At 44.0% G+C, this 19,672-nt stretch overlaps 1 protein-coding gene across 12 annotated transcripts in view; it reads right to left on the bottom strand.

Moving 5' to 3' along the window:
* Nucleotides 1–19,672, bottom strand: part of micu3a (mitochondrial calcium uptake 3a) — a 250,731-nt gene that overhangs the window by 195,223 nt on the left and 35,836 nt on the right. For all 12 annotated transcript variants that reach the window (XM_085970622.1, XM_085970641.1, XM_085970651.1 and 9 more), the window contains exon 2: nucleotides 17,601–17,754. In XM_085970622.1, the coding sequence (XP_085826748.1) occupies nucleotides 17,601–17,754 (154 nt within the window). The remainder of the gene's footprint in view (nucleotides 1–17,600; nucleotides 17,755–19,672) is intronic.

The raw sequence follows: 19,672 nt of genomic DNA, 5'->3' as shown, positions 1-19,672 counted from the left end.
TCAACCATAAGGTCAGAAGTGGTGATGTTCGCTACTGATGGCACAGTGTTCAGTTCCATTCGCAACTCCTCAGATAATGAAGCCTACTGTGCCCACATGCAGCAAGAACTGGACAACATTCAGGCTTGGGCTGATAAGTGGCAAGTAATATTCGTGCCACACAAGTGCCAGGCAATGACCATCTCCAACAAGTGTTAAACCACCTCTCCATGACATTCAACGGCATTATCATCGTCGAATTTCCCACCATCAATATCCTGGGGGGTCACCCTTGACCAGAAGCTTAACTGGATCAGCCACATAAATACTGTGACTACAAGAGAAGGCAGTAGAGGCCAATTCATTAAATATATTCAAGAAGGAGTTAGATATATTTCTTAAGGCTAAAGGGATCAAGGGATATGGAGAGAAGGCAGGGACAGGGTACTGAATTTGGATGATCAGCCATGATCTCATTGAATGGGGAGCAGGCTCAAGGGGCCGAATGGCCTACTCCTATTCCTATCTTCTATGTTTCTATGTTTAAGAGGTGGTCAGAGGCTGGGTATTCTGTGGTGAGTGACTTATCTCCTGACTCCCCAAAGCCTTTCCACCATCTACAAGGCACAAGTCAGGAGTGTGATGAAATCCTCGACAGCACCTCCCAAACCCACGACCTCTACCACCAAGGACAAGGGCAGCCGGCGCATGGGAACACCATCACCTGCAAGTTCCCCTCCAGTCACACACCATCCTGACTTGGAAATATATCGCCGTTCCAGGATTTTGACCCAGCGATGCTGAAGGAACTCCCTACCTAACAGCACTGTGGGAGTACCTTCACCACACGGACTGCAGCAGTTCAAGAAGGTGGCTCACCACCACCTTCTCAAGGGCAATTAGAAATGGGCAATAAATGCTGGCCTTGCCAGTGACACCCACATCCCATGAACAAACAAAAAAAGGCACTGAGAGCCCTCTAATGCATTGCTCAAGTGACCCCTGTTTGTATTTGAGCCCATGTAGTGAATGTTGGCAGCTTATTCAACTATGGGTGAGCCATTAAAACCTAGCCCAATTCTGACCCTTCCCAATGTTCACCAATCAACCTTTTCCAACACTGAGTACTGGATTGTGATCAGGAATACAGAGCATTTTTTCCATCGCTAGCCCTTGCACACTGACAACAGGGGCAACCTCATCACTCTAGCCGAGTTCAGTGGCGGAAAAAGGAATCAAATCAGGAATTTTCTAATTTGTATAGCTCAGTTCCAGGTCAGGAAGCATTTTCTTGGACAATGCGAGAACAAAATTTCTGATTTATGAAAATCAAAGTTGTATGCTTCAGTGACCTGAATGAGTTCATTTTTTGTGCAACATGGATTATTCTTACTATTCCAATAGCTCCAAGCAGGATTCATAACACTTAAATTAATCTATTTATTCAGAAAGCAGACACCACTTCTTTCTTACTCCTGCTGTTTGAGGACGAAAAGAATATTTTGTGAAATTAGATTTCATTCTCTTTTGCATTCCTCTGTTGTATGTTACATCTCCTTTCTGTTGTTTCAAAATTTCTGTTAGCTTTAAATCATTGCCATTTTTTTCTTTGTTTACATTTCTTTTGTTATATTCTTTAATTCCCCATCTTATTGTATTTTGGTCTGTGATCAATGTTCAAAGGCAAGAGGTATAATCTACAGCGGTATTATCTTAATCACAAGCTGATCTTGGAGATTGTGAAAATGGGCATAGTTTACTAACCCAGTTTGTGTACTTCTAACTATAAACGAAATACATGGGCCTCGATTTTAACTGAGCCGTGGAGGCGGGCTTGGAGGTGTGCGGGAGGTTAAAAATCACAAAGACTGGCGGCCGGGACCCCCCCCCCCCCGCCTGGTTCCCGACTCTGAACCATTTTTACTCAGGCGTGTCTGATGGTCCCGAATCCGTCCTGCATCCAACAGGCGGGACTGGTCTTTAAGGCCCTTAATCACCACTAAATGGCCTCTATAATGTCATTTTAACAGTCCCTTGCACTTTTAACCCTATTCCCACGTAAAACACGCCTGGTGGGAATCACGACTGTGAAACCTGGCGGGAGCACTATTGGCTTGCTGACTATCAGCTGCAGGTCAACCATTAAAGAGGAGAGTTGATCAGTCATCATTTGCAGGTGGCAGGATTGTTTTGTCTCAGGCCTGGGGCAACTTTTACCAGGCTTAACCACACCTGTGGAAGGTTGGAACCTCACACACATCTCCATTGTGACCTCCTGGGAAACCCCTCTCGCTACCTTCACTCAGCGCTTCCTCAACGGAGGCATATGCCACAAGCATGGGAGCCATTTTTTCCCTTCCCTTCTGGGTATTAGAGGAGCTCGAGCACCAGGCACGGCAGCAGCAGAACCAGGAACAACAGCAGCACCAGCAACAGCAGCAGGAGCGACAGGCTGCTGCTCACCCACCTGAGGCAGCGCAGGCCAGAAGGGGCCAGCACCTGGAAGCCCGTCGGCGCAGGAGATACCCCCAAACAGGGTCTACAGACACAGGGTCAGCTACCTCAACATGACTGAGCAGCAGTGCCAAAGGCGGCTCTGACTTTCGCGAGAGGTAGTGACTGACATCTGCGCAATGCTACAGCAAGACCTGCTGCCCAGAGGACCAGGTGGACAAGCATTACCAGTGGCCATCAAAGTCACCGCCGCACTCAACTTTTTTGCCTCAGGCTCATTCCAGGGATCATCAGCAGACATCAGCGGCATTTCCCAGGCAGCCGCACACACTTGCATCATGCAGGTAACCGATGCCCTCTTTGCCCTCGCGCACAATCACATCCATTTCACCAAGGATCGAGCAAGTGTGACGGCACGAGCGGTTGGATTAGCTCATCTGGCAGACTTTCCAAGGGTGCAGGGCGTCGTTGACTGCACACGTGGACCTTAGGGCACCCCATCGCAATCCAGGTATTTGTGTCAACCGCAAGGGCTTCCACTCCCTTAGCGTTCAGCTGGTATGTGACCACAAGGAGGAGATTTTGCATGTTTGTGCCATGTACCCTGGCAGTTGCCATGACTCCTTCATACTGCGCCAGTCTAGTGTGCCTCCGCTATTCAGGCCGCCAGACCAACTTCACAGATGACTACTTGGAGACAAGGGCTATCCCCTGAGGACTTGGCTAATGACGCCGTTGAGGAGGCCAGCCAACGAAGCTGAGGAGAGCTACAACTCCAGTCACATTTCCACCAGATCCATTATCGAGCAAACCATTGGTTTGAGTACTCAGCAGCCAGGGTTTGAGGAAGAGGAAGAGAAGAGGTGGTGGTGGCGGTGGTGGACGAAAACAACCATCCTGCAGAGGACCAACAACCAGCAGCAGCATTACGCCAGAACGTTGCTGCCCGGGATGCAAGGAACGCACTCATCCTGGCCAGATTTGCTTAGCCTAGCCAATCAAGCACTTTTGCTTCGCAGCTTCTTACCTGAGCATCAACAATGGACAAGACACTGCGGATTCCTAGCTATTTGTCCAGCATACTGACAATTGCAAGTAATCCTAAGCCCTCAATGTGAAAATCCCATTCGCGAAATGACACACGCCACAAATACAGCAGTAGCCATCAGACTTTTTATTGACAGAATTCATCTGATGGCTTTTTCTAACAATACATAAAATTTCACCCAAATGACTACCCTTGTGACTACTTGTGCTTTATTTTCCTCGTACGCGTGCTCCTACGTAGTGGTTCCCCTGTGGCTTCAGCAGATGTGGAGGCCCCTTGCTCACTTTCCTGCTGCTCCTGTCTCGACACCTTTAGCGGGCGTCCTCTGGGGTGGCAAGGCTGTGAGGGCTCGTCAACAGTCTGCTGCTCCTGAGGCTGTGCAGGGGTTGAGACGTCTATCTCACTTGGGTGTGGACTCCGGTGGGATTCTGACCGAGGGCTCTGCAGTGGCATGGAAGTGTGAGCGCTTGGAGAGGAACCCCCACTTCTTTGAGGTCTGCCACCAACCTCCCTCTCCGCGCCTACAAGTGGCTGGAGAGCACTTTGCTGCACATCAAGGGGGCCATGGGGACCCGTATCTGCAATGTCAGTCCTACTCAGAAGGACTTCCATGAAGGTCTGGTTTCTATGTTCAATAGATGCCCATCGCTCCTCAAGAGATGTCATTCTATTCTGAATACTCACGTTTTCCATACCCTGGCGACTAACCTCCTCCATGGCCGTAGCCCTCCTCTCCTCTACCGTAGCCAGCCTTACCATGGAGGCAGCAATCATTTCCACGTAGGTAGCCATCCTTTCCATGTTGATGCATTCATGCGCCAATGACTCCACAAAGGCTCTGCTCATGTTCGCTATGGACTCCTCCATTCACTCCACACTTGCAGCGACTCTAGAGACAAAACCTGGCAGAGACTCCTGCATCTGTGCATGGAGTTCCATCACCTCTGATCTTATGGATGGACCCAGAGGCAGAGGGTCGACATGCAGCTGAGCCGAGCTGCCAGAGTCCTGCGCCCTCCGACAAGGACTCTCCACTGCTGTCCCTGTCTCCACAATCTGCTGATGCTCACTTGTGAGCTGTGATACACCAGGTGACAACACTACTCTATGTCCCGAAGATCCCACCGAGGTGAGTGTCTGCGCCGGTGCTGGGTGCGCTTATTTCTGCTGATGCTGCGCCCTCAGAGGTTGCAGATTCCTCTGAGGAGTCTGGAAGCTCAGGCTCTTCCTCCTGGACAGTGGGGACAGGAGCTCTTGATGGTCCTGTGGGGGAGTAAAGGAAAGAGTTAGAGATGTGAGGTTAAGGTTACATGCACATTGCATATTGCAGATGATGATAAGTCCATCTGTTATAGCTTCAGAATCATTATCAGCGACTCATGCAATGTCAATGAGATGGAAAACTATTCTGTCACCAGCTTGCTGTGATGCACCCGTCTGTCCGTCCCCAACGTACGCATCTTTTTCAAGCCCGACAATTTCCAGGACGGCCTCCTCCCAGGGGGTGAGCTGGGCTAATGATGGTGGGCCTCCTCCTGTCCTGGCTCTTTCCCTTTTATTGTGAGCTCTCTTTTCCTGCAATGAGGGAGACAAGTGGAGGTTGAGTGAGAATGAAGGAGTGAGTGTAGAGATTGCATAGCATAGATACTTAGAAGACAAAGATGGAGTGAGGTTGCAAGACCAAGGGCCCTCCCTGTGTGTTGTCAGTTGTGTTCAAAACATCAGAGTGATAGGGAGTGTGAGGGCTGCATGGTGGAATAGTTATGTGATTGTGAGCATAGAGAGAGAGGGAATGGGTAAGGGTGTATGGATGTGAGTGTCAAGTGGGATGTGGAGGAAAAGATTGCTAAAGCTGAGTGCTGGTGAGGAAAGGCAATGGGGATCAGATTGAGGGTGATGGGAACTTCATACTTACTTTTCCAGTGCGTTGAAGGTCATGGAATCTTTTCCTGCACTGCATCCAGGTGCCCCGTGTGACCCCCAAGGAGTTGACCTCCCCAGCCACCTGTATCCACACAGCCTTGGTCTGAGTGGGAGCCCTCGTCCTCCCTGATGAAGGGAACAGGCCCTCCCTGTGGGCCCTAGCCCCATCCACCAATGCCTGTAGTGCTGCCTCATCAAACTTAGGAGCTGCTCTTGGCCTCCCGCTGGCCATTGTTCCTGCAAGTTCCTGTGCCATCAAATGGAGAAAGCTTGGAAGCCTGCAGAAGAAGCAAGGCTTGCTGTGGACCTTAAATGCAGCAACAATGATGACGTCATCAGAGGGGACTTTCAGTCATGAGAAACCCCTTTGCAAAGGCTTCCCACACGTTGGAAATCAATTGGCCAATTGAGTTAAAATTGCATCAATCTCCCACATCCATTTAGATTCGTGTGGGAAACACAAAATTCGGGGAACACGACAATAGCCCGCACCCGAGTTAAAATCGACCCCATGGAGTTAATAATTGTTTACTGCATTTTGTTTAGAACAAGAACAACTGAATTATCAGCAGCGGAGAAGTTGCAGGACTTTCCTTTATATCATGAACAAGACTCTTACGCACAAGAACAACCTCAGATAATAATACACCTAATAATGCAAGTTTCATTAGCAGTTAAAAAGCTTCTGGCACAGTAAAGTTATCTGATCCATATTAATATTTCAATTCTAGTTAAGTGTGTGTTAAGTGTGTGTTTTAGTCACAATATTAGGATGTTTTAGTCTTTGTTTTAAATTATGTTCTACCAAAAGTCACGTTTACATATCATATAGGCCCGTATTTTCCGATCCCTACAGGTGTGTACGAGCTGTGTACACACCCGTAGGGACCTGTCAAGTGCCAGTTTGAGGCATCCGAAGCGCATGTGCTGAAATCCGGCACTTCCCATCCGTCAAGAATCCTCTTGACAGATCGCACGCCTGCCCTGGAGGAGGGCCTCTGCGGGTGGAGTGATCCACTTTCTGCAGAGCCTCCGCCTGCTGAAATCCTTTAAAAATCTTACGCCTGGTAAAAGCAGGCGTAAGGCCTGCTTTAACCAGCATAAGTGTTTAAAAAAGTAAAAAAATAATTTTGTTCACTCATTTATAATGTAAAAATACTTTAAAAAAAGTGAAGTTTATTTTTAGCCCCGTAAAAAACTTTAATTATTTTTTTCAAAAATTTTAATTTGTTTAAAATATTTAATGTAATTTTAACTCATTTTAAAAACGTGATTTAAATTTTTTTTATTTAATGTTGTAGTGTCTTTCTACCTGTCAAAAGTATGAAGGGGGATTCCCTTCTCCCATTGGCTCGCCTGGCCCACGTGATCCCAGGGACACTTGCGAACTGCCTGCGCCCCTGGGATACCTGGGCCTTTGTGTGCGCGCACCAGGAGAGGCCCAGGAGCGGGAGAGTCCAGACCTCGGGAGCCCTCGGGTAAGGGCGGAGATTCTTTTCCGATAGGAGGCATCCACACGCAGGATGCCTCCCGTTGGAAATTACGGGCCATAGATTTTTTTTTTTTTTTTTATAAACTGTCTAGACGTCTCTCCAGCAGCAATAAATAAATCTAAAAGTATCAAGTCATGTGATTTTTCATTTTATATTGTTTTATATCGAAGTGTGAAAATTGTAGTCTTTTGTAACAGAACGCAGTGAAAACAAAATTAAAACTGCAAATCCTAATTATAATGGAAACAGTATAATGTTGAACTAGACATTTTATGTATTTAGTTAGGAACAAAGAGGTTTACATAAGCATTTGCATTAGTACCGTATCCAAATTATTGTTTTTTATGTACCAGGATAATAAACGAAACAATGTCCCCATTGACTGTAATTGCCCATCATCAATGTACTTCACACAATTAGATTTACCATGCACATAACTGCAGTCTTTTTATGACTAGGACATAAAGCCATAAATGTCATTAAACTGTTACATCACATCTTTTGAGTCAGGACCTTTCAAGAATCTAAACAAGCCAAGATCACTGCCCAATATGGAGGAAGGCAACATACATAAAGCATGCATCCTATTCTTATAAGTGCAGATATGTCTTTATAGGCGGCTTCTAACAGTCACAGTTACATAAATACCATAACATTGTTTAGCTGCACTGAAAGAAAGATTACCTACCTTGTAGGAGGTTCTGTATTTCTCAAATTGAAGGCACCCTTCACACCCCCCTGGGATTTGACAACATTTTTGTGGTGGAAGGAAAAAAAATTACAAGAGATAAACTTCCTTTCAGATGGTATGGTGTAGTGGCATCAAATGTCTGACATCACACCACCAATGGGATCTTTTCCACTTCTGCACAATTTAAGTGGAGACAACATTTTCTTTTTACCCACAGACCCCTAGAAAAACAGAGTCCATAATACCCATTTCCTGCAAAGGCCTGGGGAATAGACAATGAGAGTCCAGTGTGAAAAGGGTGTCTCTAGTGTTAGCCAATGGCTCAGTTGGTAGCACCTTCCCCTCGGAGTCAGAAGGTTGTGGGTTCATTCTCATTCCAGAGACTTGAGCACAAAAATCTAGGCTGAGACTCCAATGCAGTACTGAAGGAGTGCTTATAAGATTCTTATAAGTGCAGATATGTCTTCCGTTCCTGGGCCTCTCCTGGTGCGCGCACGCAAAGGCCCAGGTATCCCAGGGGCGCAGGCAGTTTGCAAGCGTCCCTGGGATCACGTGGGCCAGGCGAGCCAATGGGAGAAGGGACTATCTGTCGAGATGTTAAAATCGATGCCCAGTCTACTATTTCAGGTAGAAGATCCCATGGTACTATTTCGAAGAAGAGCAGGGAAGTTATCCCTGGTGTCCTGGCCAATAGTTATCCCTCAATCAACATCACCAAAACAGATGATCTGGTCATTATCACATTGCTGTTTGTGGGAGCTTGCTGTGTGCAAATTGGCTGCCGCGTTTCCTACATTACAACAGTGACCACACGTCAAAAAAAAAAAGTACTTCATTGGCTGTAAAGTACTTTGCAACGTCCGATGGTCGTGAAAAGCACTATATTAATTCAAGTCTTTCTTTTCTTTCTTTTAACATGATAATCCACAAGGTAGATAATCTTTATTTCTTCTTTATTCCCAGTGTAGTGCACTGGAGACTGGAGGTATCTTACAGGAGAGGAGAAACTGAAATTGAAAGGTCAGACCAAATGTCTAAATAGGGAATTGCATACAGGTGCTACAGCCACAGATGGTGTGCAACAATGGAAGGCTTACTGTGAATGCCCTGGGGGCTGACAAAAAGGGAAAGAAATGACTCTGTGCTGCCAAATGTGCCCTGAGAATTGGATCTTGGATGACAACGTGCCAACTGGTCTACCTGGACACATACCTAAATGATTTGATCACTGTTGCCAGCTTGAACCTCTGCTTATTTGACAAATTTGTTCAAGATTGTGCAGAGTCCTACTGATTTTTTTTTGAGAGATAAACAATGCAATTAAAAGCTTCTCTTTTCTCGATTTGGAACAGTTTGCTCAATTGTCTACTGATAACAGATGATTTATCTAAGCTGTGAGTATAGCCACTAGCTGAGAATCCCCATGATAGTCAAAGTGAAAGGTGCCATGGATCCAACTGAAAGAGAAGGTAATACCCCTTGTTGTTGCTCTCCCAGAACCAAGCATCAGATGTGATTTGCTCCCAGGAAGTCATGACTCAGGTCCTTAGTAGTAAGCCTGTGAGACTGGAGTTGGGCTTGGTAAACTTACAGTAAGCTCCCTGCATTCCAGGTCCTAGTTAGCAGTGGTATGGACCTAGGTACAGGGCTGTTGGTCACCAGCAAAAATCACAAAATGGGTGCTGATATCTCTGCCCTAGACTGTAGACAGAGCAGCTTCCTCCACAATGGTGTCATCCATATTAGCTCTGCATTTGTAGGAACACTAGTAGGTAATTCAGCCCCTCGAGCCTGCTCTGCCATTCAATTAGATCATTGTTGATCTGCACCTCAACTTCATTTTCCTGCCTTTGTTCCATAGCCCTTGATACCGTACCCAACAAAAATCTATCGATCTCAGTCTTGAAAGCTCCAATTGTCCTAGCATTCACTGCCTTTTGGAGGAGAGAGTACCCAATTTGTACTAGTGTGTGAAAAAGTGCTTCCTGATTTCATTCCTGAAAGGGCTAGCTCTGATTTTATGTCCCCTTGTTCTTGATTCCCCCACCAGAGGAAATAGTTTCTCCATATCTAACTGAGCAAACCCTTTTAACATTTTAAACACTTTGATCAGATCACCCCTCAGTCTTCTATACTCAAGGGAATACAAGCCAAGTTTATGCAACCTGTCCTCATAACTTAACCCTCTAAGCCCCTGTATCATTCTGGCTAATCTGCCCTGCACTCCCTCCAAGGCCAATATATCCTTCCTGAGTTGCAGTGCCCAAAACTGAACAAAGTACTCTAGATGGGTTCTGACCAAGCTTCTATACAACTGAAGCATAAACTTCCTCCCCTTTGTATTCCAGACCCTTTCAGATAAAAGCCAACATTCCATTAGCCATTTCCATTGCTTTTTGTTCCTGTCTGCTAGCTTTAGTGATTTGTGTACTCACTCCCAATTTACTTTACTCCTCTACAGTTCCTAGTTTCTCACCACTTAGAAAATACTCAGATTTATCTTGCTTGGGACCAAAGTGAATGACCTCACACAAGCCCACATTGAACACCATTTACCATAGTTTTGCCCACTTACTTAAATTGTCTATGTCCCTTTAAAGTTCCTCTTAACTTAGTGTCATCTTCAAACTTGGATATACAACTCGCTATTCCTTCAGCCAAGTCATTAACAAATATAATGAAAAGTTGAGGGCCCAGAACAGATTCCTGGGGAACACCACGTGTCACAATCCCGCCAATCAGAGTAGTAGCCCTCAAGTCACTCTGCCATTTGCTTACACATTGAAGGGATTGTGTAATAGATTTTGTTATAATCCCTGTGGGAACCCTGAACTGCACAGCCAGACCAGACAGTGAAACTAGATCCTTGGGTTTTGCACCGAACACCTACATCTAGGGTATCCGTTGCAGTTTGCTTCTGAAGAGAAGTGGTCAGGAGAAGGTCCTCTAACAGCATAGACCGCTTTGAGAGGCACCATCCTGAAGCTAGGTCATTCATTGGTGGGAAAACCTTAGCAGTGACTTTGATGGCAAGCATATATGCCAGCCTAGAAAACCAGTGAGAGTTGAACAACCATTTCAAAAAAGTGATTAACTTGGGATTCATTTTAGGCAATATTAAACTTTACATTGGCCCGTATTTTCCGATCGCAGACCTCCCGCAGGTGGAGGCCTGTGATCTGGAAAAGTGTGCACCCTTACCCGAGGGCTCCCGGGACGTACACGCTTCCGCTCCTGGGCCTCTCCAAGCTCCAAGTGCGCAAGGCCCATGTATCCCAGAGGCGCATGTAGTTCGCAGTGTCCCTGGGATCACGTGGGCCATGGGGAACCAATCAAAGGGAATCTCCCTTCATACACTTGACAGGAAGACCGGTCAAATATATGAATGGAGATCACCCCAAAAACACAGTAAAACTTTAAATATTTTTTTTTTTTTTTTTTTTAAAAACATCACATTTTTAGAATGACTTGAAATTACAATAAATTAAATATTTTAAACAAAAATTTAATTTTTTGAAAAAACTAATTGAAGTTTTTTACTGGGCTAAAAATAGTTACTTTAAAAAAAAAGTATTTTTAAATGATAAATCAGTGAAATTTTTTTAAAAACTTTTTTGAACTCTTATCCTGGTAAAAGCAGGCCTTACGCTTTTACCAGGCATAAGATTTGTAAGGGTTTTCTGCAGGCGGAGGGTCTCCAAAAAGCGGAACTATCCGCCCGCAGAGTCCCTTCTCCAGGGCAGCCAGAGGATCTGTCAAGACCATTCTTGACAGATCGGAAATGCCGGTTTTCAGCGCATGCGTTGTGCATGCCTGAAACCGGCATTTCCGATGTCCCTATGGGTGGGTACACAGTGCGTACCCACCCGTAGGGATCGAAATATCTGGGCCTATGAATCATTTTAATATAAAAAAGACAAAAAAGAGATTTGGACTTTCAGCAGACTAGCCAAACCATCACTTTTTCAAAAATTATGTCAGCAACTACTCTCCCAAAACCAATCACTTCAGTTCAGCAGCAATCTATCCACTCTGGACCCAGTTCAGAGACACGTTACAACACACCATTTTACAGAGATATTTCCCCTCCTCCAACCCTCTTGGTTTATATGGGCACTCCTCTCTTAATTCAAGCTGGCACTGTTTCCCCCAAGCACTCCTCTTCCCCCTCTCTCCTTCAATCTGGTACTGTTCCCCTACCCCAGTTATTGCTGCTAAGTTTCTTTCTCCCCCACCTCAAAACACCACTCCCAGTTTCTTCACTTCATTTTCCCCCTTCTAGCTCCTCTTCATTGCCATCCATTTCCCATTCATTACCACTTCCTTCCCCATCTAGGTCACCATCCATTACCCCACCTTCATTATCATCCATTTCCTGCCCCTTCCACTGCCATTTATTCCCCCTCCCTCCCCCACCCCACCCCCCTTCCCTCCAATCTGACTCCAACTCGAGTCTGGCTGCTAATAGACCAGATCGGGGCTCTCTGCCCGCAACATTGCTCCCATTACTAACCCAGTGATTCTGAACACGGAGGGACTTTAATCTACATATTGACTGGGCAAATCAAATTACCACTAATGGTGTGGAGGACGAATTCTTGGAATGCATGCGAGATGGTTTCCTGGATCAGTATGTGGAGCAACCAACCAGGGAACAGGCCATTCTGGATCTGGTACTGTGTAATGAGAAAGGGCTAATCAACAATCTTGTGGTAAAGGGGCATTTAGGGACAAGTGACCATAATATGATTGAATTTTATATTAAGTTTGAGAGTGATGTAGTCCAATCTGAAACTAAGGTCTTCAATCTAAACAGAGGAAACTACAAGGGTATGAGGGACAAGTTGGCCATGGTAGATTGGGAGACTACACTAAAAGGTATGAAGGTAGACATACAATGGCTAACATTCAAGGAAATAATGCATAATTTGCAACAAAGATATATTCCTCTAGGGCATAAAAACCCAAAAGCAAGAGTGATCCAACCATGGCGAACAAAAGAAATTAAAGCTAGTATTAAGTCAAAGGAGGAAGCTTATAAAGTTGCCAGAAAAAGCGGTTGCCTGAGGATTGGGATCTTTTTAGAAATCAGCAAAGGGGGACCAAGAAATTGATGAAGGGAAAATGGAATAGGAGCACAAACTAGCAAAAAATATAAAAACGGATTGTAAAAGCTTCTATAGGTATGTGAAAAGGAAAAGACTGGTGAACGTAAATGTAGGTCCATTACAGTCAGAGACGGGGGAATTTATAATGGGGAATGAGGAAATGGCAGAGAAATTAAATAAATACTTTGTTTCTGTCTTCACGGAGGAAGACACAAAAAACCTCCCAGAAATACGAGAAAACCAAGTGCGTGGCGAGAATGAGGAACTTAAAGGAATTATTGGTAAAAAAACAGTACTAGCAAAATTAATGGGACTAAAAGTCAATAAATCCCAAGGACCGGATGACCTACATCCTAGGGTTTTGAAAGAGGTGGCCATTAGGATAGTGGACGCATTGGTTGTCATCTTCCAAAATTCTATAGATTCTGGAACGGTTCCTGCAGATTGGAGGATAGCAAATGTAACCCCGCTATTTAAGAAAGGAGGGAGAGAGAAAATGGGGAACTACAGACCTGTTAGCCTCACATCAGTGGTTGGGAAAATGCTGGAATCTATTATAAAGGATGCAATAACTGGGCACTTAGAAACTAATAGTAAGATTGGGCAGAGTCAACATGGATTTATGAAAGGGAAACCCTGTTTGACAAACCTATTGGAGTTCTTTGAGGATGTAACTAGTGAAGCAGACAAAGGAGAACCGGTAGATGTGGTGTATTTGGATTTTCAGAAGGCCTTCAATAAGGTCCCACACAAGAGGCTGGTGAACAAAATAAGGGCACATGGAATTGGGGGTAATATACTAGCATGGATTGAGAATTGGTTAACAGACAAAAAACAAAGAGTAGGGATAAACGGGTCTTTTTCACGATGGCAGGCTGTGACTAGTGGGGTACCGCAAGGATCGGTGCTTAGGCCCCAGCTATTCACAATCTATATCAATGATTTGGACGAGGGGACTAAATGTAACATTTCCAAATTTGCTAATGATACAAAGCTAGGTGGCAGTGTCATTTGTGAAGAGGATGTGAAGAGGCTTCAAGGGGATCTCGACAGGCTCAGTGAGTGGGCAAGAACATGACAGGTGGAATATAACGTGGCTAAATGTGAAGTTATCCACTTTGGTAGGAAAAACAGAAAGGCAGAGTATTTCCTAAATGGTGAAAGATTGGGGAATGCAGATGCTCAAAGGGACCTGGGTGTCCTTGTACATGAGTCACTGAAAGTGAATGTGCAGATGCAGCAAGCCATTAGGAAGGTAAATGGTATGCTGGCCTTCATTACAAGAGGATTTGAGTACATGAGTAAAGAAGTCTTACTCCAATTATATAGGGCCTTGGTGAGACCACACCTGGAGTACTGTGTACAATTATGGTCTTCTTACCTAAGGAAGGATATACTTGCCATAAAGGGAGCGCAACTAAGGTTCACGAGATTGATTCCTGGGATGGCAGGACTGCCGTATGAAAAGAGATTGAGTAAACTAGGCCTGTATTCTCTTGAATTCAGAAGAATGAGGGGGGATCTCATTGAAGCATACAAAATTATTACAGGGCTTGATAGGGTGGATGCTGGGTGAATGTTTCCCTTGGCTGGGGAATCTAGAACCAGGGGCCACAGCCCCAGGATGAAGGGTAGGCCATTCAGGACTGAAATGAGAAGAAATTTCTTCACACAGAGGGTGGTGAATCTTTGGAATTCTCTACCCCAGAGGGCTGTGGAGGCTCAGTCATTGAGTATATTCAAAACAGAAGTCGATAGATTTGTGATTAGTAAGGGCATCAAGGGATATGGCGATAGGGCTGGTGAATGGAGTTGAGGCAGAAGATCAGCCATGATCTCATTGAATGGCAGAGCAGGCTCGAAGGGCCGAATGGCCTACTCCTGCTCCTATTTCTTATGTCCTTATGTATACTGTAGGTGGGAATTCCTGATCCACATTGGTTTTGTTCAGCAAACATTGACGCTGGTTGAGCTCCCACAATGTGACTCCACATGAAATGCTGATGGTTGGCATGTATAGGCAAGTTATCCTCATCTGGGCTGAACTTTGTGTGAAAGCCTGTCTGTCCTATAAGGGCAGTGATTTGGACTCATTGTTGGGGAAGGGTGAAGAGAAGGGGAAAAAGAGAAAGGTGTTGGAAAGCCTAAACCACATCTTGGGTGTGCACCGTCTCATGTCTGATAAACTACTGCCAAGCCAGAACATGAGGTGCATACCAAACACAGGTCAAAGCATTATGGACCCAGTAGTTCCTGTCTATTTTGGGTGTTGCTTCCGCACATCAAACCAAATTCTCTGGTTGTGAAAAGCCCAAGTTGTAGAGACAAGGACAGCACTACTCACTGTAAGAGGAACTGATGGAGTTAATATCCCTAGTCATAAGCCCCTCCACTCAGGAGGAGGCACCAAGGCATCTCTACAGTTTCTAGATGTGGACGTCCTAAGTACTCTTACATCTCCCACCAACTGCAAGAAGTAAGCAGATGAAGCCTTGAAGTGGAAAGGGAAGTCGGAGTTGGAGATGTATAATAAAACCAACCAAGAATCAGAGGATAAGCTGTATGCAGATGAATCCAATCCATCATTATCAGCATCAGTGGAGTACTGACCAACATGATTGCTTGCTGCCTGCAATATTCCAAAAACTAAAAAAACATAATAAATTCTTCCTGGCAATTGTCATAAGGATAACCTTGAGAGGAACACTTGTTGTTCCAAGAAATAGTCAGTGTATGAGTGCTGAGCTCCTAGTTTCCCTATTTTGCCCTGCCATATCAGGAAGTAATACGAGATACATTTAAATATTCAATTTAACAACCTGTCTGATAAATCAATCTATGCTATCTCATTTCTAATGAAACAAATAACACCAGATATCAGCAGAACTGACAAAAGGTCATCAATCTGAAACGTTAACCCAGTTTCTCTCTCCACAGATGCTGCCTGACCTGCTGAGCATTTCCAGCATTTTAGTTTTTATTTGTAAAGGTTTAGCATGACTTCCTTGTTTATGTATTCAATGCCCCTATTTACAAAGCCAAGTATCCCATACGCTTTCTTAACTGACTTATCAACTTGCCCTGCCACCTTCAAAGATTTGTGAATATGCACCCCCAAGTCCCTCTGCTCTTGCACCCCCTTCAAAATAGTACCATTTAGATTATACTGCCTCTCCATGTAGTTTTCTCCCAAAATGCATCACTTCACATTTATCCGCATTAAAATGCATCTGCCATGTGTCTGCCCATTTCACCAGCATACACACACACACACCTGGGGGACACCACTCCATACTTCTCTCCACTCAGGAAAAACATCCGTTCACGACTACTATCTGCCTCCTATGCCTTAGCCAATTACGTACCCAAGTTACAACTGCCCTTTAATACCATGTGCTTCTATTTTCCAAATAAGTCTGTTATGTGGTACTTTATCATATGCCTTATACACAGCATCTACTGCATTCCTTCATCTACCCTCTGTTACTTCATCAAATAACTCAATTAGGTTAGTCTGAAACTATTTGCCTTTAACAAATCCATGCTGGCTGTCCCTTATTAACCCATACTTCTCTTAGTGAGACTTAATTTTGTCCTCGACAATGGTCTCTATTAGTTTTCCCAGCACTGAAGTTAGACTGATTAGCCTGTAGTTACCAAGTTTATCCCTCTCCCCTTTTTTGAACAGGGTGTAATATTTGCAATCCTCCAGTCCTCTGGCACCACTCCTATATCCAAGGAGGATTGAAAGATTGTGGTCAGAGCTTCTGCTATCTCAGCAACCTAGGATGCATTCCATCTGGACCAGGGTCTTGTTATCTTTGAGTGATGCCAACCTATTTAGCACCTCCTTTCTATCTATTTTTATCCTATCCAATCGCTCTACTCCCCCTCCTCTACTGCGATATTAACTTCATCCTCTTCTTTTGTGAAGACAGATACAAAGTACTCATTCAGTACCTCAATACTGCCCTTTGCCTTCACAAGATTTCCTTTCTGGCCTTAGTCGGCCCCACCATTCCTTTAACTATCCTTTTACTTTTTATATCTTTATAAAAGATTTTTCGGTTTTCTTTTATATTACCCGCTAATTTTTTCTCATATTCTCTCATCGCCCTTCTTATATCCTTTTTCAGTTTTGCCCTGCACTCTCTGTATTCTGCCTGGTTTCAATTGTATTCTGTACCCGACATTTGTCAAACCTCCTTTTTCTACTTTATTTTAACTTCCATTTCCTTTATCATCCAGGGAGCTCTAGCTTTGGATGACCCATTTTCCCTCCTTATGGGAATATGCTTGGTTTGTATCCAAACTATCTCTACCTTTAAGGCCTGCCGTTGCTCACTCAGTGTTTTCCTGGCCAATCTTTGTTTCCAATCCACTTGTGCTAGATCCCTTCTCAAATCACTGAAACTGTCTCTCTTCCAGTTGGGTATTTACACCTTTGATTTTTCTTTGTCCCTTTCCAGAACTACTTTAAACCTAATTATATTATCACTATTACCTAGATGCTCTCCCACTGAAACACTCTCCACTTGCCCTACTGCATTCTCCAGAACTAGATTCAGCACTGCTTCCTTCCTCATTGGGTTAGAAACATACTGATTAAGAAAGTTCTCCTGGAAACATTTCAGGAATTCTTCACCCGCCTTGCCCTTTACTCTGTTTCTTTTCCCAGGTTATTTCCCCCCCAGTCTATATTGGGGTAATTGAAGTCCCCTACTATTACTGCTCTATTATTTTTACATTTCTCTGAAATTTGCCATCAGATTTGCTCCTCTACCTCCTTCTCACTATTTGGGGGGGGGGGGGGGGTCTATAGTAAACAACCAGCAATGTAACAGCTCCTTTTCTGCTCCTTAAAGTGATCATATTTGAAATCATTGACAGTACAATGTACTTACTTCTTGGTTCATCTGTAGTAACAGATTCAATGAAGTCTCGTGGAGTCATATATAGCTGACCATCATGTTCCATTGACGTGAACAGTCTAAATCTTTGTTCTTGGGAAGAAACATATAGTTCCACATCTTCAATATCAGATTCTTCCATTGTATTCTGTAAGACATAACATCCAATACTTATTTTTACATTCTGTTTACTGTTATTGCAATACAGAAACATGCAGAAGTCACTTTAGTATGAAACCTCATATCACCTATCTGATCAAATCCACTTTACTCTTTGAATAAAACATCCTCTAAATACCAAAAGGTTAAATGAAGGTCTTTGAACAGGCAAAATCAGGAAGAACATTGTCCCTTCAAAACCTGCACATGAAGACAAATCAACATGACTTTCCCTTCCTGAGCTGTATAATGAAGTGCTTCTTTTTAATCATAGAAGACACTGCAAGTTTAGCATCAGTGCAAAGTGATTTAAGCTTTGCACCAACACCAAACTGGTAGCGTAAATCCAGTGTCAGGGCCCAACCTAATTCTGTAATGAAGCAGACGGAGACTTCCTGGAGAGGGCAGTCTCAAACTACTTTGACTTGACATGTGAAGCGTAAATTCAGTACAATGTCAAACCTGGTTTACAAAGTGTGAGATCTTGAGACACAGCATATATATCCAACAGCACAACATGGCTTCTGGTAAGAACTGTACTACACATGGCTTAATTATTATATACATCAGTAGTCCACCAGGTAGCTCTATTTAACTTCTTCAATAAGGAGGGGGAAGTGTATCATAGCAAATAATCATTGTACATGACTTGCATGGAACCCATTTTATGTTTCCAAATTCTACTATAGAATTCTGTAACACAAAAAGATAAGAACTTATTTTCCATATTTACAGATTAAACTTAACCACTGGGTTTCTGTTTTGAAGAGGATACCTTCTTTCTTGAACATAACTTTCAGATCTTGTTGTAGGACTTTGACTCATTCTAGGCTGAACCTGCAGAAAAATTTTCTCCAAGGGCTGACCTTGATCTACATTTGGATTCTCTACACTTTGACTGTTTGTCTGCCTGACTCCTACTCAGATTAAATTTTGACTTTGTCTTGGACTTGTTTCTGCTACGTCTGATGTAGGGTTTGCTATTGGTACTCTACTTGTAACAAGACTATCTGACTTATCAGAATAAACTGAATCGTCCCAGCCTTCCACATCTGTAGGTAAGATATGATCACTGTGAACAAACCTAACCTTTCCATGATCAAACATCTTGACCAAGTATGTGCGAGGGCCACTACGCTTCTTGGTAACCACTTTAACCTTTTATGGTGATGGTTCTTCACTCTAACCTTCTGGTTCAACTTCACACTTCTCTTTCTAACTCTACATTTATCATGACTCTCTTTCTGCCTTGATTGTTTCTCTTCTACAGACTGTGCCAAGTTGGCTTTAACAACAAGAACCTGGTCCGTGGCTTTCATTTGAGAAACAACTCTGCTGGTTTTCTACCAGTAGTGGTATGAGGAGTATTTCGATAGGTTTTCAGAAAATTTGCCAGTTTGTGGTCCAACGACAACGGACATTTCTTTGGATTTGGATCCAACATTTGCTTGATGAGGGCACGTTTGACAATTTGTACTGTGCGCTTTGCTGCACCATTTGAAACAGGGTGGTACGGTGGACTTTGGCAAGTTTCACACCGTTTCTGCTCATGAATTGTGTGAACTCTTCTGAACAAAATTGCGGCCTATTATCAGACACCATTTCTTCTGGGAGGCCGTATGAAGAAAACAATCTTCGCAAATTGACTAGTGGTTTGCTTGTTGTTATTATCCGCATCGGAAACACCTCTACCCACTTCGAGTGATTATCTATCACTATGAACAATTGCTGTCCTTCTAGCTCAGCAAAATCTACATGTAACTTTTGCCACACTCTGGGAGGCCATTTCCATGGCTGTAATGGTACTGATGGTGGTTTCTTGCTCATTGATTGACATGCTGTACACTGACTGACTATGTACTCTACCTCTTTATCTAAACCTGGCCACCATAAGTAACTGCATGGAA

This window comes from Somniosus microcephalus, chromosome 2, assembly GCF_052327205.1.
Source record: "Somniosus microcephalus isolate GS21.2 chromosome 2, FLI_Smic_1.0, whole genome shotgun sequence".
Taxonomy (NCBI): domain Eukaryota; kingdom Metazoa; phylum Chordata; class Chondrichthyes; order Squaliformes; family Somniosidae; genus Somniosus; species Somniosus microcephalus.
Note: the sequence above shows the minus strand (reverse complement) of the source record. Positions and strands in the feature narration are given on the sequence as shown.